This window comes from Trachemys scripta, chromosome 7 (assembly GCF_013100865.1).
Source record: "Trachemys scripta elegans isolate TJP31775 chromosome 7, CAS_Tse_1.0, whole genome shotgun sequence".
NCBI classification, from domain to species: Eukaryota; Metazoa; Chordata; order Testudines; family Emydidae; genus Trachemys; species Trachemys scripta.
This window is the reverse complement of record NC_048304.1, coordinates 76,158,879-76,185,311: the sequence shown is the minus strand read 5'-3', so window position 1 is coordinate 76,185,311 and position 26,433 is coordinate 76,158,879. Positions and strand designations below refer to the sequence as shown.

The window sequence follows — 26,433 nt, the reverse complement described above, 5'->3', positions numbered from 1 at the left end:
TTACCAACTCTGAGAGGCCAATTAAGTAAGACCAAAAAAAAAAAAACTTTTGAAGTGATAATCAAGCTAGCCCAGTACAGACAGTTTGATAAATAGTGTGAGAATACTTACAAGGGGAAATAGATTCAATGTTTGTAATGGCTCAGCCATTCCCAGTCCTTATTCAATCCTGAGTTGATTGTATCTAGTTTGCATATCAATTCCAGTTCAGCAGTCTCTCGTTGGAGTCTGTATTTGAAGTTTTTCTGTTGTAAGATAGCCACCGCTTTTTGCGGTTTCTTGGCCCCTTGTCTCTCGGTCTGCAGCCCTCGCTTGCTTTTCAGGAGCTGCAGTGCTTCGCCTTTGTGGCTCAGCCCTCTGGCCAAGTCACAAGAGTCTTTCCCTTCCAGGATACTGTCCATGTCTTCCTCACAGTCCCGGGCAGTCCTTAAGTCAGCAGCCGTGGCTGGGCCACTTCCTCAGTGGCGAGAACACATGGTCTCAAACAGCCTCTAAATTAATTGCCCAAATTGTGCCACTCACTCAATGGCTGGTAGGGGAACCCAGGCCTGCCCTCTACTCTGAGTTACAGTCCAGGGCCCCATCTCCAGAAGCAAGGGTCCGGGCAACCACAAACCTTCCTCCTGCTCCCCTCAACTACTTCCTACTTGCCTATCCCAGGCTCGTATTTTCCATCCTTCTAGCTAAACCCCTTTCCTCTGGATCTGCTAGACAAACTCCTCCGTTTGGGTCCAAATCCCCCTCTCTCCCTTGTCCGAGGGAAAGTGACTACAGCCCTTTTCCCTGCAGCCCCCTTTCTACTACCAGCTCCCTAGCCTTATAGAAGCCCTGCCTGTTCCTGCAAAGGGGAGCTCCCCCCTATTAGGGCTTTCCTCTCAGCCTAAATGTCCTGTTTGCAGCCTAACAGGTTAATTGGCCCATCTGGCCTACATTAACCCCTTCAGGGCGAGTGTGGGAAGCATCCACCATCACATCTATGTATATACATTAGATCATAACAGACTAGTAGCAGCCGCTAATTTCATCTTAAATATAGTATTGTATTAATGCCTTGGTTTCTTCTGTAACAACCGAATAAACTTGTTTTAAAACAAGTTTAAGTATTTTAATTATAAAAATAAAATTCCATAAAGAAATATTGGTGTACTCTGCTAGGGATACACCTCTGGATTCAAAACTTCCAATTTTTAAAATCCTCATTTCAACAAGAAGTTTTTAAAGTCACTTTTCTGGGATACCAGTACTAATTACCCCACAGCATTTCACCCAGTGTGAGTTAGTCTGTGACCTCACAGATGCTGATTGAACAATGTGGGATAACAACACTGCACTGTGTAAAATGAAATTCTGGCTTGCCAAAAGAGTCATGTCTTTTTCAGCTTCACTGGAAAACATACGAAGAATTCAATATAGGCCATATGGACAAAGGATGGAATTGGTAAGGGGGACTTGAGCCCATCACCATGACAGATCAAAGAGAGACCCACATACGGAGATGTACCTAGGCCCCTTTATTGTCTTAATTCAGCCCTATCTCTAGTCATCCCGTTATCCGTATCGTGAACCCACAAAATGTGCTTTCCTTAGATACGACTTCTATATTTTCACTTACATGGAAGTCCTTGCTGCTCTTCATTTTTTCCAATGACTTTTTTGAATTTTGCTTGTAATACGGTTTATAACACTTCTTATTAAATCTCTTGTCTTATGAAAATATTCATGTTTAGTTTTTTCACAATCTAGGCATTCACAAGTAAGTGGTATGGCAGTTTTAAAGCAGGGTGATAGATCAGAGCAGAAGAAAAGTTGGGTGATTTTTTTGGTTTGAAATGACAGCATAGTCATGATTTGTGTGTCTTTGAAAAATTTCTTCAGAGAAAAAGGAATCTTTTAGATAAATTATTCAACTGAGAAGTTGAGAAGTCTGCAAAGTAGGAGCATGCTGTTGATTTACAAGTCAGTGATAGAAGCACAAAGGTTTAGTGTTTGTGTCAATCTGCATTTCTAGTCTAGAATGTTTTGCTGTAGTTAGTGTGAGATTCAAATATCTAGGAAGATCAAAATTAACGGAACTCTGTTTCTCTCTGGAGGTTTTTTTGAGCTGTATGTTGATTTCTCTTCACCGCATGATGAGAGCCTTGGACATTCTAAGCAATAGCAGTATGAAACTGAAACTGGTCTCTATAGCTTATGCACTGAAAAATAGAATGGGGATTGGTGAGGATCCATAGGGGAGACCAGGCATGTCCTGTGGAGCTACCATATCCTTCACAAGAGGAGGAGTAGAAAAGGCTCTTGTTCCAATGCAGAAATGCTGCACTTTTTTTTTTTTCGGTTCATGAGATGCCCAAAGTTCCTTTGTGATGCTGCTCAATTCTGGCAAAGATAATTATTTCTGTTCTGAGTTTGGGTTTTTTTAACTGACATGTTTATTTTCTAAAGGTTAATTTTATTTCAGGATTGGGGTGAATGTAGTTAAGGATTTCTGTATTTGAAATGGTTGTTTTTGTCTCTCTTGCAGACTGCGGCAAGAGACTTTTCTTTCTCCACTCCGGGGGAAGGGGGGGAGCTAGCTTCAGCGTTTTTGAATGGGCCTTTGTTTCCTTCTGTTCCGACATAATTGATGCCTATCCATCATCTACACCAGAGTTTCTCAAACTGGGGTCCGCAGATGGTACTCCAGGGGGTCCGCAGGCCCCACTGATCAACTCCTCCCCTTCCTTCCCAGCACCTCCTGCATGCCGGGGAACAGCTGTTCAGTGGTATGCAGGAGGTGGTGCTGGGAGGGAGGTGGGGCAGGAGGGAAGTGGTGCACTCAGGGCAGGGGGTAGAAAAAGGCGGGGAAGGGGAGGGGCGGGAAGGAGTGGAGAGGGGGTAGGGCCTGGGGCTGAGTTGGGGGCTTGAAGGTCTGCGAAAAATTGTAAATCAAAATGGGGGTCCTCGGGTTGCTAGAGTTTGAGAACTACTGATATACACCATTACATGTGGGACTGGGCTAGGCTTCAGAATTTTCAGGTGGATATGTTGGGGCAATTCCAAATTTAAGACTATCAAAAATGTGAAAATGTTAAGAAATCTTCAGGTAAACACAGCTGTAGAAGTGCAAACATTTAGCGTTTTACAAGGGATAAATGTTCAAATAAATGAGAGGACTGGGAGCTATAAGCCCCCAGCCACTGGAGGATTTTGTAGTACTTTGTATATGATAACTAATTGGCAGAATGGCAGAACAACAGTAATTAATTGGGAAAATATGTAGCAAATTATTAATCATGACATCCCTTCAAGGTAAGTAATTATCCCCATTTTATGGATAGAGGAAACTAAGAAAGGTTTGGATTGGATTAAAAGTGATTGGATTAAAGCTACAGAGCCAGGATTAGAATGGCTAAATTCCTTGTGCTATGTGTATGAAAGTAAAATGGTCTTGTGGATTACTTGTTATCAAGCTGTCCTCCTTTTTAGCCAGGCACTGTGCTGATTGGTCAGTTCTAGAGCCAGTATGGCTGCAGGTGGCTTGCTGGAAAGGAGCTTGCAGCAAGCTCATAGCCTTCAGCAGCAAACCTGAGCAACATTCCTCACAGCTGTGAATTTGTCTGGGTTGCTCTCAAATTAAGGGAACAGTAGTTAGTCTAGTGGTAATGAAAAATGAGGCAAACCATCAACTCTAATAGTTGACTTATTTTCAAGCCTGTCTTCACAAGGAAAACTGAGATTAACTCTAATATTTTTGGCCCACCACAGACTTCACAGAACCTCAGAGGCTGGCTCTCTAGATAAACCTACTGTATGTTGTTTTAGTTAAACTAATAAATTGGGTAAGGAGAGGTATTCTCTCCTTGTTAGTTAGATGTTAGTTTTTAAAACCATAGGATATTTTAGAATTTGTTAGAAAATAGCACTATGGAAATCAGTAATTGAAACTTGTATACTACATTCACTTTTCATGTTAGTGAGTCCAATATTTTTTGTTAATTCTCTCCCATGTTAAATTGCTACTTTGGGTAGTAGCAGAGCATATCAACTTCATTGCTGATTGCACACAACATGCCTTCAAATAGCAGAAAACAGAAGTTAATATTTTATAATTGGACTGTTAGAAATTACAGTTTATACTGGACCGTCCATATACTGTATACTGAAAAGACTTAAAATAAGCAAACAAATAACTTCAGAAAATTAGCTGTGGTATAAACTGCAAAAGGGAAAATGGGTTTGAGCCCTATTTTTAGTACTTTATGCTGTATAAAGGAGATCTGAAATTTCTTTTAAAAGAATCTATCAGAAATAACAGTAATATGAAATCTTGCTTTTATTCAGAAATATTGCTTTTTTATTGTTGCATGTCAGCAACAGACGTAACCCCCCCTAGTTTGAGCTATGAAGCCTACTCCTAACAAATGTAAGTGTGTGGTACTTTGGACTAGTTAGATCCACAAAATGCTATTGTGGCTATTCCACTTCTCTCTTAACAGTTGGATGAGAGAGTTCAGATGTACTGTTAGTGGTAAGTTTTGTTTGTATGGAAACTTAGAGGGTGGTTATGAGAAAATATGCAAATATGCAAAATAAGTGGCACAGAGATTTTTACCTTCATTCACTGGTTAATATGCATGAAAGATCACAGTACAGACACATTAATAACAAAGGAGCCAAAAGACCAGAACAATTGTTTTAAAATATTTTATTCTCAAATACATTATGAAACATTTTTCATGAAAGCGTTCTATATAAACAGTATAAGTATCTTTATTCAGTTCTGCTTGACCTTTGGTGTTGTGAGAAACATATAGATGTGGGTTTTGTTGGTGTGTTTTTACTGTTAGCTTTTAAGGTGTTAATGGATGAGGTCGTTATTTGGGTTAGGGATTCTCATTAGTGGTGACTCATCCAAACAAAATGCAGTTTACCTTAATTAATTTTCACAGTGTGATCTTGGACAGAACTCATACTAGTCAGAGGTAATATTTTTTTTTAGCCTGATTTTATTGGTCCCATTCTTTTTATTTAAAAATACAATGCACTCCTTTTATAAGAATTACATCCGTCCCGGTAGATCCTTACGAGAGGAGTATTTTAGTTAGTATAGGAATGATTTTGTCTCAGTAGTTTTAATGACTATATGCAGTTGATTTTTATAAATTCAGTGCACTGTATGTATAAATAAATGTCACACAAAAGAAGAAAAAAATTGAGATTTGAGATGCACTTTATTTGGTTAATTGTTACAGTGACATCAATATGAACTCAACCACAACTATTTCTATCAATAAGTGAGGTGAAATTTTAGTAAAAAATAAATTAAAAACTTTAATAAAAAATAATTAAAAATAAATTAAAAAAATAAATAAAACTTAAACTGGTGACTTCAGTTTATTTATTTTAGTGGAGCACAAAACTTCTGTGATTGGTAAATTGCAAAGGTTGGGGGAATAGTAATGTATTTAGGTATGGTATCTTTTCCAAAGAATTCTTGATTTTAACTGGTGATACCAAATAGCATCAGTATTCTCTAGCAGTCTGAGGTTCTGATTCAGCAAAATACTTAAGCAAGTGCCTAACTTTAAGCATCTGACTAGTCCCATTGATTTGCTGAATTGGAACCTTAATGCATAGATCTCCTCTTATTTTGTAGGCTGCAAAGAGAAAATGGGTAAATGGTCCAAGTGAAACTATATATGAAATACTAATGCAAATGATGGTAGTTAGATTTTACCTTAGCCCTATATTTGCCTTTCTCTGCTGAAAGCTTCAAAAGCTTAGCCTCACTCAAGAGCAGGAAACTGACAAACATTTTCAATCTCTGTACACACGGCAAATCTCAATACTGTATTTTACTTAGTATAATCAGATATTTGCAGAGAATCCCCAAGGTGTAATGATTAGCTTACCTGATTGAGGTAATAACCAGTACCAACTCTGAGATCTATTCATTTATGATGGCTTATTATGAGGTGGACGACATCTGTCTTTTGGAGATTTTACTCTTTCCCCACCCCCCTTTTTGAAAGGAATGGAATAACAGTGTAAATGTTTTTAAAATACATTTTGTCTTACTAAATGTGTTGTTTCTCAGTGTAGACACATATGAAAAAAGGTAAAACATTATATCAAGTACCAAACTAAATGAAACAGCAGAAGGCACACTGTGGCATGTCAAGTAAATTGAACTATAATATTTTCAATAAAAATGGGGAAAGCTTCTGTGTCTCACCAACAGAAGTTGATCCAATAGAAGATATTACCTCGCCCTCCTTCTCTCTCTAAAAAATTATAGTCCAAAAAAGAAATGGGAGGCCAAATCTTTCTTTCTTGTGTCTTAGTGCCTGTTCAGGGATGTGACCCACACAATTTTAGTCAAATGGAGTTTTTATGGTATCTTAGGGGAAATCAGAAAGAGAGGCAAGGAAAGTACTCTTCCACCAGTATTTTATATTAAATACTTCTTCCCACCCTAAAGTATAGATGTGACAATTACCGATGCAGGCTTGAAAATTTAAAATAAGCACTTCAGTATTTGTTTCAAATATACTTTAAAAGTAGATTAAATCATTTAGAGTGACACAAGTTGCATTAGAGAAAAATTTAATTTCTGAAACAAAGGGCTGTTAAGTATTATATCTAGGTGTATAGCATTTAAAATTAAACACATAACATTCATTAAGGCCATTCTAAGACAATAAAATCAGCTGATCTGTAATGTGACCCTTAACAAAAATGCAGATTTCTTTGGAATTAAATTAACTTTGTGTGGGTTCTGCTTCATATTCCAGTTTAAAACTGAAATAAAAATGTCATGAATAAATTCAAGGCCCACTCTAAGTAATAGCCATTGTGATTGCAATGTTGAAGTCAGCTCAATTCTTAATTTAAACTGATGAGAACTGACTGCTTAGACTTAATCCCAGGGCACTGTAAAAGAACTGTGCCTTTTGAGTCTTACTCTGTTGCCACCAAACTTTTATTGTACAAAATAAACACATTGCACTTAAAGTGGTAAAAGTTGTTTATGAAAATATGAATGTTGCTCTTCAAAAATGTAGCAATTAAGAGGAGTGAGTAGGGGTCAGCTTTTTGTCTTTTAGGTGTGTTAGTTTTTCCAGCAGGAAGATGGAGGGGGAGAACACATGTATTATGATTTTATTGCTACAAATAAGATGTGTGGATGCTTTTCCAAGTGACCTACTTGGGACCACTTCTGATTTCAGCTTTGAGGCTCTGATTCAGCAAGGTACTTTAATGCATACCTAACTTTAAGCACGTGACTAGTCCAGGTGACTACAACAGGGCTCCTAAAAGTTAGCCACATGCTTAAGTACCTCGTTGAGTCAGGATGTAAAAGTCCAGTAAAACAAATTTGGAAGAGAAAAATTCCAACAAAAATAATGAAATTGAAAATATGTATGGATAACTACTGTCTCGGATTATTGGTAGTCATAGCCAACAGAAAAGGACAATCCTTAAACAGAAGGATGTGGATATAAAGCAGCAATGATCGATCTTTTGTCAAAACAGAGATTGCTTGGTTTAAATATCAATGCAATCAATGTCATTTATAGGCTGTGTAGAAACAGTTCTGCGTTATAAGTTGTTTTCAGCTTTCTACATGGCTAATTAAATGTGAGACATCCCATTGTGTAGAACAGAAGCTCAATTAGTGTGTTTCCTTGTCTAAACTTGAATAAATGTCAGAAGTAATCATAATAGGACTACTGGAATTTGAGACTTATAAGCTGTTTATCACGCATTTTAAATTTAATTAGAATATAGTTACAAATAGTATTGGATTAATTTTCTGTTCTCTCTAACAACACCACTTTCCAGAATCAACTCTCAATTAAGGAAATTAGGTAAAATTGTCTTGTGTTGCTGCTGATCTGGTTTTTACTATGTAAAATTCAAATTAGGCATATTTGGAAAGTATTTGTTTTTATGCTGGTGCTTTCCAATGTCTTTGAATTTACATCAAATTGTACTGAAGCTGTCCTCATTGCAAAGAAGTGTTTTATTGAGTAGCTACATTAGGCACAAATGTGACTAGCCCACTTATAATTACATTTAGCCTTTTGATATTCCTAGATAAGCAATAAAATATTCCAGTTATTTAGAAAATGTCAATTGAATAAAGAATTAATATATGTATGCATGTTGCTGTTTGATATATATTGGTGGTTGACTTACTAAACTTAGGTCCAATGTTACATGACAGCATAAGAGAACAGCTTTATTTAATGCATTATTACATGTTTCTGAAAATAAAGGTTTACGTTGTTCAAATTTCCGAAAAGGTGACGCATGACTAAATATTATATCTAGCCAGTCAAAATACAGTATATCTTAATAGCTAGTTGTAGTTATTCTTGCTAATCCTATTTGAAGCTCCCTTTCTTTACATAGGGAAAATGGTGCTCCTTCTGGTGATAAACTTTTCATGTTGGCAATACAGCTGAAAAGAAAGAGGGAAGAAGGAAAACGCTGAACTCCTTCTAAAATAATTGTATTTGTAGTCATTAATATTGTGCAGAATAGGGTGCTGAGGTTCCAATGGACATATATTGTTAGACCTGTGTACTGTAAGCATTGGAAGTGATTCACCTAATCATGGGAAGAGCCGTGAATATGAACTTGAATCTTGCTTTGATTCTGAAAATATAAAAATGTATGATAGGGCTTAAAAAACTGATAACTATCATAACGCATACAAACCTCTTGTTGCTGATGTGACATATACTACACATGTTAATTCCCTTTGTAATGAAGTCAGTAGTTTTAACTAGAATTCCTCTTTAGTTGTCTGCATCTGCGGGTGGCAAGAATTATTCCAGGCCCCTTTGACAGTCTTTTAAAAAAATGTATGCAAATTAATCTAAATTTAAATTGTATGTTGAATTTGCTAAAATAGCCTTCATTTCCCATGCATAAACTAATACCTGTTTCTGTGCGTACCCTTTCTCCTAAGTGCATATAACTATTCGGAAAGGCATAAACATTTAACTTAACATTAAAAAGCATTTGCAGTGTAATGAAATCCACCAGATACTGCTTGCTTCTTACTGAGTACCTTACTCCCTTTAAAATTGTTTTTATACAATAATATTGTAATAAAAATCATCCTACAAATATCTTGATCAAAGTGGACTGTTATCTGCCCATATGAGTGTATTGCACATGTTACTGGCAAGCTGCGCAGAAGGAACAAGCAGCAGCTGGTGAAGTGAATGGCACTCTGTATGCCCTGTGATGCTTAAGCTAAATTACAGTCTCCACCAAGTGGTCAAAAGCCTTCAGTAAGAAAAGCTGAAATGAAATTTGACCCTGTTGAGAATCAATAGTCAGATGTTAAAAAGAGCAGAAGATTGGGCATTGTAAGGAGCAGGGTTGTATCTTGCGAGTGTAAATTCAGTTTAAACTTTATTGTAGCAAAACCATTTTTTACAAAAAATATGTGGTAATTTCTACACCGTTTTTAAGGATGCTGAGGGTTGTGATGTACGGCTGTTGCTGCCAGTGGATACTGGCAAATGGAGAAGCAAACATGTAAAGGGGAATCTCATTAAAATACTTCACCAGTTCAAACTACATTGTAATTTCTTCCGTATAACTTTTTTGATAATTTTTATAAAAAGCATCTGAAGATCTCTTCATTCAGTGGCAAGTGCGCTGTGTAATTTAATAGTAAAATTCTATGGGAAGAAATTCACATGGATTAGGCGGCAAAACTTGCATATCTATGGTAATTATTTTAGTAAGATCCATTAGGTTTTTTTAATCAGTCTGTGGCTATAGAGGCACATTTGTACTCATGGAATCTAGTAGTGTGACTAGAACTCTTTGTTTTGATTGAAGGATAACCTGGCAAATTACAGTTTTCCAAATGCTACCTGAGGCACGTGGGGATCACTGAGCAAATATTGAGAAACAAACAGGATCACTCTTCATCCTTCCAAGTGACCGGGATAGCAATCACAAATAATCCCCTTCCCTTTCCGAAGCTAGTGAGTTAGGCAGAAAGAGAACCCTTTTTCTCCATAGCATGGGAGCAGAAGTGAAGCCTTGAAAAACCTTAAAATAATGTGGTGCATTGTAACATTTGTGTTGTGGTGGTGTGTAGTGATTTGAGGCAACATGTGAAACATTGTAACACAAATGTGGTAACATGAGAATCTCTCTCCAATGATTTTGTCTGAATTATTCTTTGACATAATTGGCTTTTCAAGACTGAGTATCACTGATACAGAGCATTTCACATTATCAGATGTTTGTCATGGCTGTTTAAACGCTTCAGGAAGCAGTCATACAATTATCTTTTGTCATCTTTTCAAGATCTTTGCAGTTGTACTGGCTGTGCTTAATTTCAGAATGCAGTGCTAAAAATAAAATGTGCTTTTTCACTCTGCACCATATTGGGCTGATTTAAAAAAAAAATAGGATCTGATAGTTGTGGATTCATTCTCTATTAGTCAATCTATTAAGAAGCAAAAATATTTTTGAATTTAAGAAATAATCTCTAGTTGAGGTAAGAACTATTTTAGTATAATTTAGGTGTGAGTCACATTTTAATATTGGTCAGACATGTTATATTTTTTCCTAATTATTGCAACTCTTAAATAGAGACAGATGCATAGGATTCTGAAAAGTGAAACATTGCAAATGTAGCCTGGTTTTCAACAATGATGTACACTAATTCAGGCTCTTTGGTCTACCACTCCACTGTGTCCCTCTCACTAATTATTTTTCTGGACAGGTATTTGGAACCATTGGGGGACAGGTTTCTTGTTCTGAGTTATAACACATGTATGTGGTTTGCTGTTAATATTAAGGGAGATGTTTTGACAGACCATTCTTCTATAAGGCACAGATTGTAAGTGAAGAGATGGTACCAGCTAAACATTACAATAGTAAATATAAGTACAGTGTCACAGCATTAAAAATACATTTTGTTCCAGAACTACATAATTGCAATTTATTTGGCTTTGTAAGAATCGTGGAAATGCAATGCAAATAGTGGTACAAGAAGAGCAAGGAAAAAAGTCATGAAAATGTGATCTAAAAAAGCATGTTAGGGGTTTCACTGATTTTTATAAAGCTTGTTTTAGATTTGAAATGTTGTTCTTGATTCTTATTCATTGCAGACTTTCGAAGTGGTATGGAAAAAGTTAATCTCAACTCTTTTAATATAATAGCAAAGCTCACAATTTTTATACTTTGGTGTCTGAAACTGACTTTAGGAACTAGCTATTCAACCAACAAACTGAATGGGCCTTCATTCCTTTCCTTTTCTGTGGCAGAATGATGAGAATGTCTGTCTTCAGGACATCCCACTCTCAATACCATCAAGCCCAGAACCACAGGATGTTGAGCCTATATATAAGGTAAATTGACATTGATTGTATGCAGAATAGCATGACTTTTTTTTATCAGTATTGCACATAATTGTAAAGTTAGCACTTCCAGATCAAATAAGCCAGTATAAAGCTGAGGTGAGAAACAGTTCTTATATTTACACTGGTCCTATCAGTTTAGTGAAATAATACATTCTTTGACATTGTAATAAATTATCTCTCTTTAGTTTTTTAATAGCTAAGCCACAAATGGACAAATTATAATCTTGCATATGGCAATATATTTTGAAAATAAGGTACACAGTATATTTTTTTTACCATTTCTTGTGTAGTATTTTGTTTTGTTGTTCCTACACTTCAAAACAAACAAACCCCAAAAGCAGCTGACCTGTTTTTATACCATCTAAAGTTTGTTCAAGTAAAATGGCCTGTTTGAATCTTTAAAACAGTGTGCAAATTGACACACAAGTTAATTATTGAAAAAAATATGCCTTTTCATATTTGCAGTGGACATGTTACAATAATGGCATGTGAAGTTCTTGGTTTTAATTTTATAGATGTTCTTTATCCTAAATATTTGCTGATCTATATGTCCCATAATTTTCACAGAAAGGAGCCAGTCCTTAGAACCTATGACAATTTACACCACCACAGGATCTTCCCCAAATATGGCCCTCTCTCTACTTCTCCACAAGCATTTTAATGAGTGATAAATTATAGTCTCATTGCTAAGCTTTCATTACTTCTGTAAAATAGTGTTCTATTTTATTTTGAAGCATGATTACAGTAACTGTAATTTTAAATAAATTAAAATATTTATTTATGAATTTTGTTATGTTTACAATTCCTTTTTTTTCACTTATCCACCAATTTGCAAAGTTCTAGAACTTGCAGTGGGGTCTTCCAGTCATAAGTGCAGGTGTTTCCACAGGAAGAACTTTGGAAACACAGTAAAATTAAGGATGTGAGTTGATTGCAATAGATATTTAAAAGGAACACTGACAAAGTTGAGTGGCCCAGAAGAGAACTGGTTTTCCTTTTCCATTTGGGTTGATCTGGTATGTGTTTTGGATGCTGCTTTATAAAAGAATACTGTTGTCCATCTCTGTAGTATGAGAGTATGTTTCACTTAAAATTGATATAAGATCCATGAGTGTCTACAGGCAGCAGCTGCAAGATACTGATAGTATAGGATTTTTAAAAAAAATGGACCAGAAATAAGAAACAAATAAAATTAGAGGACTATTTCTTAGCTTTCTTAAATTTGGCTATCTTCTGGAAAGGACCTGCATTTCAGAAAGTAGTCCTGTAGCTGGCTGCACAGATGGACTCTTGCTCCTTTGTGGAGTTCTATTTAAGTCAGTAGGGATCCGCATGGATGCAAGGAGACCTCTATACAAGCCACCAGCAAGACTGGGACCTAAAATACTTATGTTTCAGGCACTCTGTGCAATATAATTGTATTTCTGCTGCTTGTACTGTGGTCATCTTTTGAGCTAGTTATGCTGCTTGTACTATCCCAGGTCTTTCAGAAATGTAGTCTTGAAACATGAATAATTCCTAGAAAAAGAAAGTATTGCCTTCTGTTTTCAAAACCAAACCAGGTTTAATTGACATTCAGTTCTTGTGATTTTTAAATAATCTTCTTTCAGTGGGTAGCTGCGTGTTGTTTGCATTACCATAAGATATCTTTGAGTCTAAGTGTTTCATCCTAATACAGCAGATAAAAGCAGTCTTTACTAAACTGAAATCATATGCAAATATTAACTGAAAATATGCCCCCACAATGCCTTGTGTAGCTGAACAGCATGATTAATTCACTGATAAATACTTAAAAATACCACGGAAAGGAAAAGATGTTAAGGAAACTCAATAATTTCATATCTGTCAAGGTTAAAAATCCTTGAAAACTTTGCATAAACATTTTTCTCTTTAAGTCTTATGTCTCCTGTTTGATTTAAGTTAAAATTCAGCTCAACAGGACTTTCTGCCCAGTGCAAGAAATAGTTATCCTTGTTTGTTAATTTTTTATAAAATGTGATTTATTTTGTTGTTTTCATTATGTTCTATTAGTCTACTTTCATGTGATAATTTTCAAATTGCAATTCACACAAATTATAGCATTGCTACTTATTGTTGGATAAACAGGGTTATAAATATGCAGTAATTCTCAGTGTTGATTTTTTTCTCAATAGCATATGTAATTTTGAAAGAACCTAAAGCCATTGTGAATAAAAAGGAGCTTAAAATACTTTTATTGGAACTAGCGTGCATTAAAAATTTAACATGAGACAGTGTGTTTGCTCAACCCTGTGTCTTGGAATAAAGACGTTCAGTTCAGCCAAGTTTCCCCACTGTTTTTAGCTGTATGTTCATCTTATGTACAAATAGCCCATGTCAGCATGTGGACAATGAGATAAAAGCAGAGCCTAACATATTTTAGGAGGAATTCATTGTGATTAATGCATATTTTCCTGCTGGTGCTTCAGCAGCATTTGATTTACTATATCCTGGGGAGATGTTAAATTAGATAGTTGTCTACCCCCCTGTAGAAAACTTCATGTTGCCTATTTTTCTATTACTTCATATGTCAGACTGAAGATCTGCTAAATGAGATCAGGCAGCTTAAAGAAGATCTGAAGAAAAAAGATGAAACAATCAAACAATTAGAGCACCAGCTTGTAAGTATAACTATGCATTTTGCTAATTAAAACATTTTAATAATAGACGTATGCATTGCAGAACATACATTTGTATAGTAAATCTCTTGAAGACTTTTAAGTGGGCTAGATTTTTGACTTCAACGTTTATACTTTCAGGATCACAAAGATGTTGTTTATTATTAAGGCTGTGAGTCTGTCACGGTGGTCACGGAAGTAACAGATTCCGTGACTTTCATGACTTCTGCAGCGGCTGGTGCTGGCTCAGGGGATGCCCGAGCTGGGCAACCCCTGGGCCAGCAGCAGACGTTTGAGTAAGTGGGAGGGGGCTCAGGGCTAGGGGCAGAGAGTTGGCGCTTACCTCGGGGTGGGGGCCCTCCTGCTGGCATGGCCCCCCTGCAGTTCCAAGCACCTGTGGCCCTCTGCCCAAGTTTTAGTCAGGGTGGGTATTTTTAGTAAAAGTCATGGACAGGTCATGGGCCCATGAATTTTTGTTTATGGCCTGTGATCTGTCCATGACTTTTACTAAAAATACCAGTGACTAAAACGTAGCCTTATTTATTATTTATGGCTTGGTGCAGGATGGAGGATAAACAGGATGGTAATGGATGATAACCCTGATTAATAACACACAGCTTAAATAAAGAAAATTTTAAAAATGATTGGCCAAGTAATTGTTAAATAATTTTTCAACTAATACTGGAATTGAAAAGTGCCTCACTAAACTAACGAGTATTTGTTATATGATGATTGAAGTTACAGAAAGTGAATATAGCTGTAACTGTTCTCTGAGGCTTTTTTAAAGCAATGAACAGGTGTAACAGTAAAATGAAAAATTATGTTCTTTCCCCACATAGATTTACTAAAGTGCATATTAAGACAACCACTAATTTTTAATCTTAGGCCATCAGTGCAGTTAATGGCTCCTAAGTAGGCAGTAAATACAGCCTTGTTCATGATTTAAAAAAAATCCCAGCTCCCTAGTAAAAGTTCAGTACATCTATTTTTTTTTTTTCTTTTACTGCTGTTCTGGGCTAATTCTGGCCTTGCCTGTCACTGCAGCACAGATTGCCAGGTTATAGCAATTATCTTGTTTTACACAGCTCTGATTGTTGGGTGGTGAGGGGGGATCCCTATAGGTTTGGATGCTGTTTGCTTAACTAATTAGGTAAATAATCAGCTGTTTGATCCCCTGATGAGCCTGGTTGATTTGACATTTTTGACCAGTGCAGCTATACTTTAATAAGGGGTGGGAAGTCTTTCAAGAGAGGATGGAAGCTTGGCTTGTTGAAAACTTTTTTTTGAAGACTTCTGTGATGTGAGTGAACCTCTGTCCACTCTTCAAATCCTCCATGTTCACGCAATCAAAACAATTGCCTTGACTGAGTGTAATGAGGAAGATTTTATATTAATCATCACTTTCAGCTATTGTTTTCATAAGAAAAAAATAATTCTCATTAACAGTGATAGTTCAGATCATGGATGCGTTAAGGTTGACATTGGATGTCAAATTAAAAGTTTTTATTTAGGGCTTCATAATTTTCCGTACAAATTGCACAGCAGAAAGCTTTGTAATCTGGCTTTATTTTTTCTATCATGGGTGGAGATGTATAAGCATTTGTCTTGTCAACCAGTGGAAGATTTTTAGCATCCCTTCCCCATGTAAAAAAAAATCTAGCTAGGCATTGATCCACCTATCACACTCTTATTAAAAAAAAGATTAACAGAATTTAATATGGGGAAACAAAGCTTTTTAGAGATGTTTTTATAGAACCCTATAGAATTTGATGGAGAATCACATCCTTTATATTTTTAACTATCATATAAATGCAATTCCCCATTGAGAGAAACTTAAAGTAAGGAACGTGTGTGTGTTTACCACAGCATCATGTATTTCATATGTGTAAAGTATGAGTTTTTCCAAGCAAGTACTGATAAAATTTATACTACACTGTCACATATTCTGTACGTTCCTTATATTTCAGAGGAACTTTTTTAGATATGTTGGAGGCTTTTAAAATTGTATCAGACTATTTGTCTTATTCCTTCACCTGCAAAGTCAGGCCCCTTAGTTACAATAAGAACAAAACTTCAGGCTGCTAAGGGAGAAAAATGACTAATAACATTACAGAAACGTAACAAATACTGTAGCGTTTCTGAATATATAAATATTACAACTTTGAGGTTTGATATCATGAAACTTCACAGCGCTACATAGAAATACTTTACTTTCAGATGGTATAAAGCTCCCATTTCTAGCCACTAAGGATTTCAAGCCACTATTTGATCTTAAACTTGTCACCAGCCTTGTCCTCGAAGATGAGATATTAAGAACATGTCATTTTGGAGAAGGATTCTCCTTTTGAAGAGAAGGAAGAAATAATTCTATAGCAGGTTAATTGGAGGGAGGCAAGAAATTATGGCTGTTTAAAGATTTTCACAGGTTTATAACGTTAGACTAAGCCCCAAGGGGGGAGATTGGTGGGCTGAGGGAAAAGGAAGTGGTCAAAGGTGCTTGATGTATTGATTTATCATATGGCTCTGCAATTTTTCACATGGATACTATCTCCATCTCTGTTTGCAAATATGTGTGTGTACCTATACACATTGAAACTGGCCTGGCCTGTATACGTGGAATGTATTCACTTTCTTTCTCTGAAAGGGAAATGAAAAGTTAATTTTTTATTTTTATTTTTTTTCACTTTAAATCATAGAATTCCAGGTAATACTATAAGAAACAAATGAATAAAATTAAAAAAAAAATCAGTCTTACCTACAGTTGCTAGACCTTCAAATTGTATCTACCTTCTTGCTGAGTTGTATACCTAGTTGTTACAGCAACTGACAAACTTTGGAATGTAGAAGGGAACTGTATTCTAAAGAAGAACAGAACTTGTGATCATAATTATTTGAAGATGCACTGAATATAGTAATGTAGGGCTTATCTTCATGGGGAAGTTAGTACGGAGTAAGCTAGGGTGTGAATTTTAAAGTGCACTAACTATTCCACACTAACATTCCATGTAGACTATAAAAGTACCTTTGTGCAGTTTTGCTTAGTACAATAGCAACTGAGCTAGTAGAAGCTTGTACTAAGCTGTACCACACCCAGGCACTTTCAGTGCTCTGTGAGACTGTCTACACAACGTGTTAATGCGGAATAGTTAGTGTACTTTAAATTCACAGCTTACCTTACTCTGTATTAACTCCCCTGTGTAGACAGGCCTTTAGAAATTTAAGTAAACATAACCCACTCCCCCACCTAAAACCTGAACATCAATTCTAAATTATTTAAAAGCATTCTTTGGGAAAAGATTCAGTCGTGTAGGACTTTAAATACAAGTTCCCCAGCTAAAATCATTACATCACTTGGCAATAAACCACATAATGGTTGAACATTAAATTTGCGTCTTATTTCCAAAATACCATTCACATTTTGTGTTTCATTGTAAAAAATGTGTAACACATTCATTGTTTTCTTTTCTTTGATGGGGGGCTAAGGCCACTAGGTGTAACTGTCACAAAGATGGCCAAAAACCTAAAGGGACGATGTGCACATATGCTGACAAATTCACACAAACCTCCTGCAGGAGAAGTTCTGTGAGTAACACTTACCATTCTCCCTCTCAAGTAAGATTTTGTGTGTTTCATTCTCTGATTCATTCTTATTTTATACCGCTCCATCATGTGACTCTGGTCTGCTCTAAAGATTTCTCATGCTGTGTAAGACTGATTATTGCATTTTTATATCCTTGTAATTCTGCAGCAGGTATTTGACATTCTTTTCAGAGTTCAGTCTCCAATCATGTTTTTTCTTTTTCTCCTTATTTAGGCCTTATTTTAGAGCATGTGTTTACTAATGAATAAATAAAATGAGGCAATAATAGAAAATATGTCTTTTTAATTTTAATCACAATTTAATTCTGTTGGGCCAAGGCTGTATCTCTGATCACTCATTAAAACACTTTTTAAAACAGAATGTTTATAGTACAAGGTATTCTCATTTGATCGAGTTTCTTTGTGGTAAATTTCAGTGTCTCTGTGCTCACTTGTCCTGACAAAAAGTAGCAATGTATTGACCTGAATTTAATTCATAAATGTAACAGAAGTTGTCCTCTTTCTCATTTATTCTACTAGAGCAGTGGTTCCCAAACTTTAACAACCTGTGAACCCCTTTCACTAAAATATCAGGTCTCATGAACCCTCTCCTAAAAATGAATATTTCCAGGAATTTTCTCCTTTATCTGAGTATAAATTATAAAAGCAGTGATCTTGGAAATATAAAATTTGTTTTTATGATGCTTATTACACATTATTTATTATTTATCATTATGAAAATGGCAACACTCTTCCAAGATCTCACTTTCGTATCTTGTATCACTTTGAATAAGCCTGTTATAAGACAAGGCTCCTATGTTTCATCAAGGAGTATCAGATGTGAAACAGCATGAAGGTATTTAAGAAGCCAACTCAGAGTTCCTCCTACACAAGCATTCAGGTCTTGAGCAGTCCAGGCAAACAACGCATGCTAAAACAAAGCTTAAACTTGTTCTTAATAATTTTAAAACAATACTAGCTGCCTATTTAATTTTAAAAACGGCAAAAAAATATCCACCTTCCTTTCCATTGCTTATAAGGAGACTTGAAGTTTTAATCTCCTCAGTGTGATAGAGATGCTTGCTTTGATCTGCTTAGCTCTTGGAAGTTCAGGGGGCCCATGCTGCTGTCCCCATGCTGCCCAGGGTCCCCCTGTAACATTTTGTGAAATCCCAGGGGTTCACGAACCCCAGTTTGGGAACCACTGCACTAGAGAGTTTAGCAGCATGGGTTTTCAAATATTTAAAGGGTGGAGGTTATGGTAATAGAGAGACAATCTTCCCTCCCATGTGCAATTGCATGGATGAACCTTCTCTCACATTTCCAACTGCATTATATTTTTGAGGCAGCTATACCAATAATTTTAGGAGTGTACTTAATGTTGTATTCTGCCATCTTAACACCCAGAAATGAGGAGCTAGCAGCACTATGTGACCAGCTAGCGCTGTGAGCTACCAGCAAATGACCCAAGGACAGGTTTGTCAATCACTGCTCTAGATAGTTCTAGTAATTTTCTTAAATGGCTCAATAACCATTACTCCACTTTCATTCTGACACCAGTGTATACAGCTTAGACACGAATCACTTTTACATTTGTAAAAGTTGTTGGGAGAATTTGATGCAAGATTACAAAATAAAAAAAGTTTCTAGTTTTGAGAATTGCCAATTTAGATTCCCACTACTGGGACAGAAACAACACCAATGTGCAAGCTGAGAAGCCTCTAGCAAGCAGTGTCTGGGGCTACGTTCACCATCCCTCTTCTTCCTTGCTTTAAGTACTGAGGATAGAAAAGAGAGTGTAACCTTTAACCACCCTTCACTTCCTTCTGACTTTTTCACTACTTGAAGCATCAATAACCTTGATGTTCCACTTACTGGGTGTGTCATATTTCTGTCCCTTTGGGAATTTGTTTTTTGGAAATGTCTAGTTTGTATTTAGGTTGGAGTACAGCCCTCTTGTATAGCTTCATTTTTCCATGTTTCAATTTTGTTAGGTTGATTACTTTTATCTTATGTGTTTTCGTTCTCTGTGGCCATTGGCCTGGATAAAGTAGCTAAGAGAGGCTGGCTTCAAGCCTTGCACTTCTTGCAGTGACACAATTTCCATTACAAATGTCCATGTTTGAGGCGTTTATTTGACACATTAGGAAAAATCAAAAATTCTCAGGCCACCTATGAATCTCCTGACCTCTTCACTCCTTTGGTCAGGATGAAATCCACTCCTTTACAGTGACAGAGCACAGCTGCCATAGCAGCCAGGGGACAACATACTCTTGTATCGCAGACTTGAGTATGTGGGATTTTTCCTACTGTCGTATTGCCTTGTGGCTTGGTGCACCTCTGTGACACCATTTTTCAGAGTATGTCCGAGTCCTATGCATTGTTGACTAAAGAAGGTGTACTGTGCCCATCGTGATAGTATGGATACCTTAGCATGTCCTCACCGAGACAATCAAAGTTAGTGATTTATATTCCTGATGGTTGTTCCTTTCTATAACTGTGCTTTCTCAGGTCACTTTGAGATTTTCAGCTGTGGCAGATGAAGGATGACCATCCCTTAGAAGTAGTTCCATTCTCACTTACTTTCCTATCTGAAGTAATGTTCAGTGAGGTCTTAGGACTGGTCTGAGGTCTTCACAGAGACAATACAATTATTCAGGATTGTGGATTCTACAGGATTAGTTTCTGTCTTGCAGGGCTATTTTCCCTCTGATTTGATCCAGTCACCTTGATGATAGTTATCTGAGCCATTATGATGGTGCCCAATCTTGCTAGCTCACTCAGGTAGTAATCTAGTGTAGGTTCAACCCAGTGTCACTGACAGATGATTATCTCTTGGACTGGGATCAAAAGTTCACCTACATGTTCTTTCCAATTCTGGTGCTCCCAAAAGATATTGGTAATTCAGGCAGATTGAAAGCAAGATTCTGTTGCTGGCTGTGGCCTGAGTTCAGCACTTGTGGTTCCAGCATTACTTCCTGAGAGTTAGAGAACCAAGTGTCCCAATTCCTAGTATACTGGATCTCTTGATCCCATTGTGGTCATTTTGAGCAGGCTACTACACTTACTGTCTTTGAGTTTTGTCAGGATCTACTTGGGTGCCATGTCTGCCCATCTTTGCATCAGACTGTGGAAAGCAATCTTCATTCACCCTATGATAACTAAGTTTTCTGAAAGGGTAGCTCTGTGATATTTCCTCTGATGTATACAGTGCTTCTCATATGGGATCTGAATCTGAACTTCGTCAGACGGTTTTCTTGAAGACAGTATTCCTCATGCTCCTATCACAACCACAAGTTAGTGATTTATAGTCCTCATGGTTGTTCCTTTCTATACTCATGTCCATAAAAATTAGTCCTGAGTGCTCACTCCTAATTCCTTTCTAAAGTAGTCTGTGATCGCACTCCTATAATTAGCCTGCTTGTAAATTGTGCCAAGTCTAGTTCACTTGAAGGGAGATCAAGCTCTAGTACTGAATCTATGCATAAGTTCTCTAGACATTATGACCTCTCTGCTCAAGGGTGTCCAAATGTATTGGTTTGTATTTATATGGTTGTTGGTACCTGGCAGGCATTCAGCCACCTGGAGGTATCTGAGCACACTCGGCTAAGTCTGAGGCAGCTTCTACAATATGCATGTGCACTGTGTCCATCACTGAAATATGCAATGGGCTATGTACACACTTTTGCAACGCTATACTCTTGCTTTGAGCTGTACATTAAATGCCCAATTCAGAGGAGCAATCTTGCAGTAACTTTTAATTAATACTTTTCAGACCTTCCTCTTGGCAGTTCATAACTTCTTGTTAATCTCCAAAAAAGGAGAAACTGTATGGGTAATTCACAAAAAAAGAAAGTTACTTGCTATGTGGCTGTTTGAGTTGATCATCTATAAGGATCAACAATTCCATGCTATGTCAGGGTCTCTCCTATGAAAATTTCTGAATCAGTGGAAGAAACTGCAGGAGGACCATGCGCCTTAAAAATTTGGACCCAGGGGAGAGGGTGGAGGGTGAGTGGTCCCGTGGACACTGTTATCTAGAAGGATCCAAGCTCTTGTACCAGAAGCTCATTTATTCCAAGAGTGGGGATCCATATTGACAATCATTTCAAAGAACCCCACTCCTATAGGAAATAACAATTTTCAATAGTCCTACAAATCAAATGTCTTAATATAATCTTGCAGGTAAAGAATCTATAATCTAATGATTAATAAAAATGAGTTATGTATACTTTTTGTTTGATTTGATGCATGTTCAGTAGGAACGTTGATGAGATTTTAATAGCATAGACAAATCAGTGAAATAGTATCAGAGTTGGCTCAGACACTGTATATATATCCTTAATCAATATGAATGAGTGCATATTAGGGTGAAATACAATGGTTTCTCCTTTATAACAACGTCTCCACAATTAACTGCTGGGCCTAGAACTGCATTTATAGTCTAATTTTCACCTATTGCCTAAGTTAAACTCTAGAGGTAATATTAGTGTTCAGGATCTGAGGAGTGAGCCCAGAAGCCAAGGGAAATGTTGTGTAATACTCTGTGTTTTAAAGACAGGCTGTCAACTTAAACTTCTTGGAAGTTTTTTTAAAATTCCAGTTTTAATCAAATATGAATTAAATAGGATGTCCTATTTTTTTAAAGAATATTTCTCTCTAGACATAAAATAATAAAAAATAGTATAAGTTTGAGCTCCCCTCTTGATATTTATAAGGATCTTAACAGGAAGAGGAAAAACTGACCAAGGGAAAAAATGAAAATGACTATTCACAAAGTGTTGTCAAATATTCAAAGTAAAGCCGAAAAAGTTTTCGTGCTAACTTTCAGTGTTTGTAATCTTGCTGTTACTTGTAACTATTGGGTAGAAAACTTTTAGACAGAAATGTGTTTTTCTCGCCCCCCCCCCTCCCCCAAACATTGTATCCCTCTGATGTACACAATTATACCTTTTGATGATGACACTGCCTGTCTTTCTCTAATGAGACAGAATCAACACAATGATTATACGGTGGACTATGGCACTTCTGATAAGAGAGGTGTTAACCTTGGTGTCCTGGCCAAATTCCAGTTTGGGTAATTACGTTCTGTCTACCTATATTCTCTGAAATTTCAATTGATAGGGTTCTTCACTTTATCTTGATGTATTGCTTAACAACACACAACAGCACTACATAGGATACATTCTACAGTCTGTCATGGAGAATTTTACATTTCAGTTGTGGGTGAAGTGGTTCCTATGAATGACTTTTCCTTTTGAAGGAAAGGCTCTTTAAAACTGAAAGATATTAACCAAGTGGAACTCTGTGTTGTCAAAGAGGGCGTGAAGAAAGATGTGACTAGATCTTGGCAATAATGGGCTGATGTGGCTGCCCCTGGGGCCAGCTGCTCAGGTGCCTTGCAGCCAGCTGACAGGCTGCTGCAGCTGTGGAGGTCACGGAAAGTTACAGAATCCGTGTCTTCCGCGACTTCTGTGACAGAATCGCAGCCTTAATTACAGCAATTGGAAGTGAAGAGAGCAAGTACCTTGTGATCCTTGGTGAGATGGATGGTCTCCAGCAAAAGTTTCACAGATGATTCGTGATTCTTGGGCCACATTATGGGTGCCACTGTTAAAATATTAACTAGCAATAACACAGCACCCTGTGGCTTTTGGTTTGTAATTGGAAAACACTGAACAAATTTTGCCTTTTAGTTTAATTTTCTGATGTATATAATGAATGAAAAGGCGAAGCAGGGAAAAAAAAACCCTGATTTAACTAATACTAAATACTTTTTGTACTAAATTTGTCTACATATATTGATGGCCTGGTTATTAGTCCAAAACTAAGTAATTTGATATCCTCTGGTTGATGAATACCTTGTTACGGTTATCCTGTATAGCTTTGATTTTCAAGGGAGCCTAGGGAAGTTAAGCACCATTTGGTTATTGTGAAAATCAGCCTATGGTCCTTATGCACCATTCACATGTATTTTCCACTTTACCTGTAATTTTCTTGTTTTTGTGACTCAAATTCTAATTCCTAACAAAGTTGGTTTTTAAATTTAGGTTTTTGGGAATCTATATAAGCCTATCTTAGCTTAGCAATAAAATGTTCTTTACCTTCTATGTTTGTCCTTGGAACCAAGTAGGAGAAAGATAAGCTGTACAAATAGACATGGTCACAGTAAGCACTGGGGACTTTTTCATTGAAATTTAATTTGTTTTTTTGACCCCTTACTTTAGATAAATCAGTTCAAAATAAATGTTCTCAATCCATTTCCTCCTCCTCCCCTCATATTGTAACCCAAGTACAAAACCCATATTTTTAAAGCTTGTGTTTTATTGCATTGGAATGATTTGCTAAACAGTGACTGTATCGAGCTACAATGCAAAACTTTTTTAGCTTGATTTCACAGTGACAGCAATTTTATAATCCCTCTGTTAATATGAATAGGTTTGTGTATTCTCTTGCATGGCTTAGTAGAATTATAAATAAAGAAGTATTGGTATGAAATCACAATTGAGCTGGAACCAAATTATATAAAATATCACTTGCAAAAAAAAGACAATAAGCTGTATTTTCATGATGGAGGAATACAATAAAAGGAAATGGCATTAGAGACCATAATAAAATATCTTTTCTCACCACAAAACAGTGTAGTTTTTTAATAACTTCTTTTGCTTTAATAACTTTCATATTCAGCCTTAAATAATAGCCTTAAATACATGATTCTTCCTGGAATTCAAATTCAGTTCTGTTAAACCTGGTATTAATTGTGAAATGTTGTGAATATTTACGAAATTCCGTTTTTTCAAATGGACTCTATTTTGCAGAGCAGAGTGAAATTTGAATATCCTGTAGCAAAAGCATAATTCCACCTGATACTTTAATTCTCAGATCCTTAATGTTGTCAAATACGAAGGTCGGAGAGATCCTTCTGTCAGTGTACGTTGATTTTTAAAATTGTAATACTGATTTATAAATCCTGGCAACTCTGGTAGTCATGTGTTACAACAGCTCCTATAGAGTAAGTATTAATCTGAAATCATAACCACAGTCCCTAGCAATATTTTAGGAAATAGAACTTAAATATCAAACACTTAATTAATATAGAGGATCTCAAAGTGTAGGTATAAGAATGAAATAATAAAAGGGATAAATAAAAGAATAAACTATACTAGCAGTGGTGGTGATGCTGCAGTTCCCTGTTTTAAAGTAGAACAGAATTCTGATTTAGCAGTTCCTTGTTAAATAACTTTGTTTTACATTGTCTTCGGTAACTACATTAAGATGGTTTATATTTCAGTGCACTCCATCCTTCTGCTTTGTTGTTGTTGTTTTGTTTTGTTTTTTATAAGTGGATGTGTGCTCTGATTAAACAAACTCCTTTTAAAAAAGTGGTGACCATTACCATGGCCATTTCACTATAGCATATCTGTTTCCATTAGCATATTAGGGATCATCACTGTTTGTGCCAGGCTTATTCACTCAAGATCTCTACTAAAAGACACTTTCCGAAAGCAAATTTAGTTCTTCTGTTTTCTAAGCCAAGTGCACAAACAATTTCAAGCTTTGTAGTTTTAGATTTATTCTTTTCACCTCTAACTCATTCATAAGGCATAGAGACTTGGAATATTTTTTTCTTTAAAGTAGTTAAGGTAGTTTAAAAAGCAGTTAGTGTGCCTGCCTAGTCACTTTCATGATTTTTATTACACATACTTTGCATTCATGGTATATAGGGTACTGATTATATAGCATATTATATTATGAATGTAGGCCCCCATTGGTGCAGTAGACCATAATTGCTTAGAGAGAACCATTACTATCTGTATTATATCGATAATCCACAGAATAAAGCCTTCCACATCTTCACTGATGCAGTAGATCATGATAGCTCCATAAGGAGTCATTACGATCTACTGTATCTTATCCACTTCTTCCATTAATCTTTATCTTTTAAAGCTATCATTTAAGTAGTAAAACAAAACCCCTAGATAAACTACTGCCGTATATACTCGATCATAAGCCGGTTCATTTATAAGCTGACCCCTCCAAGATGGATAAGTAAAAATGGAAATTTTTTATGACCTGTTCATAAACCAACCCTATAATTCAGGGGTCAGCAAACTTTGGCTCCCGGGCCAGGAGGATAAGCCGCTGGCGGGCCGAGATGGTTTGTTTACCTCAAGCGTCCACGGGCACGGAGGTAAACCTAAGTAAACAAAGTGTCCAGGCGTGCCAGCTGCTTACCCTGGTGGGCCGGGACAGTAACTGGGGAGGGGAGAAGCTGGGGGTCAGGGGAGTAACCCCTGTGACCACCCCCCCTCATGACCACACTCCTAGCCCAGGACCCCCACGCTCTCACCACCCCATCCCTTCCTACCTTATTTGGGGAGGATGTCTCTGGTGTGGCTGGAGCTGCTCTGGCAGGCTGGGCAGCGTGGCCGCAGCCTGCTCCGGCAGACCAGACCGGACAGCGTGGCTGTAGCTTGTTCCAGCAGGTTGGGCCGCAGCATGCTCCGGTGCCCGGGCGGCACGGCCACAGCCTGCTCTGTGGGGGCGGGGCAAAGTGGCACGGCTGCAGCCTGCCAGCCCCAGAGCTGCTTCTGAGGCGGGGGGGAGACTCTGGCCCCACCTCTTCCCTTCTGTCTCTGCTGGCTGTGCTGCCTCTCCTTGCTCCCTCTGCTGGGGGGAGGGGCTGTGTCCCACCTCTCCTTCTCTATATCTGTTCATAAGCCGAGCCCTTTCTCTGGTGCTTCCCTTTTTTTACTAAAAAAATTTCGTTTATGAACGAGTATATACGGTAATTCATAGGAAGTTGTTTAATATTAAGGGCTTGATGTTAATGC

At 37.1% G+C, this 26,433-nt stretch overlaps 1 protein-coding gene across 9 annotated transcripts in view; it reads left to right on the top strand.

Moving 5' to 3' along the window:
- Window positions 1–26,433, top strand: part of CCSER2 (coiled-coil serine rich protein 2) — a 133,814-nt gene that overhangs the window by 81,245 nt on the left and 26,136 nt on the right. For 8 of the 9 annotated variants that reach the window (XR_004646404.1, XM_034775341.1, XM_034775339.1 and 5 more), the window contains 3 exons: window positions 11,289–11,372; window positions 13,937–14,023; window positions 17,504–17,602. Coding sequence is in view for 8 of the 9 variants with exons in the window: in XM_034775341.1 (XP_034631232.1) it covers window positions 11,289–11,372; window positions 13,937–14,023; window positions 17,504–17,602 (270 nt within the window). In the remaining variant the exon portion in view is untranslated. The remainder of the gene's footprint in view (window positions 1–11,288; window positions 11,373–13,936; window positions 14,024–17,503; window positions 17,603–26,433) is intronic. The other variant, XM_034775346.1, reaches the window with a different exon arrangement.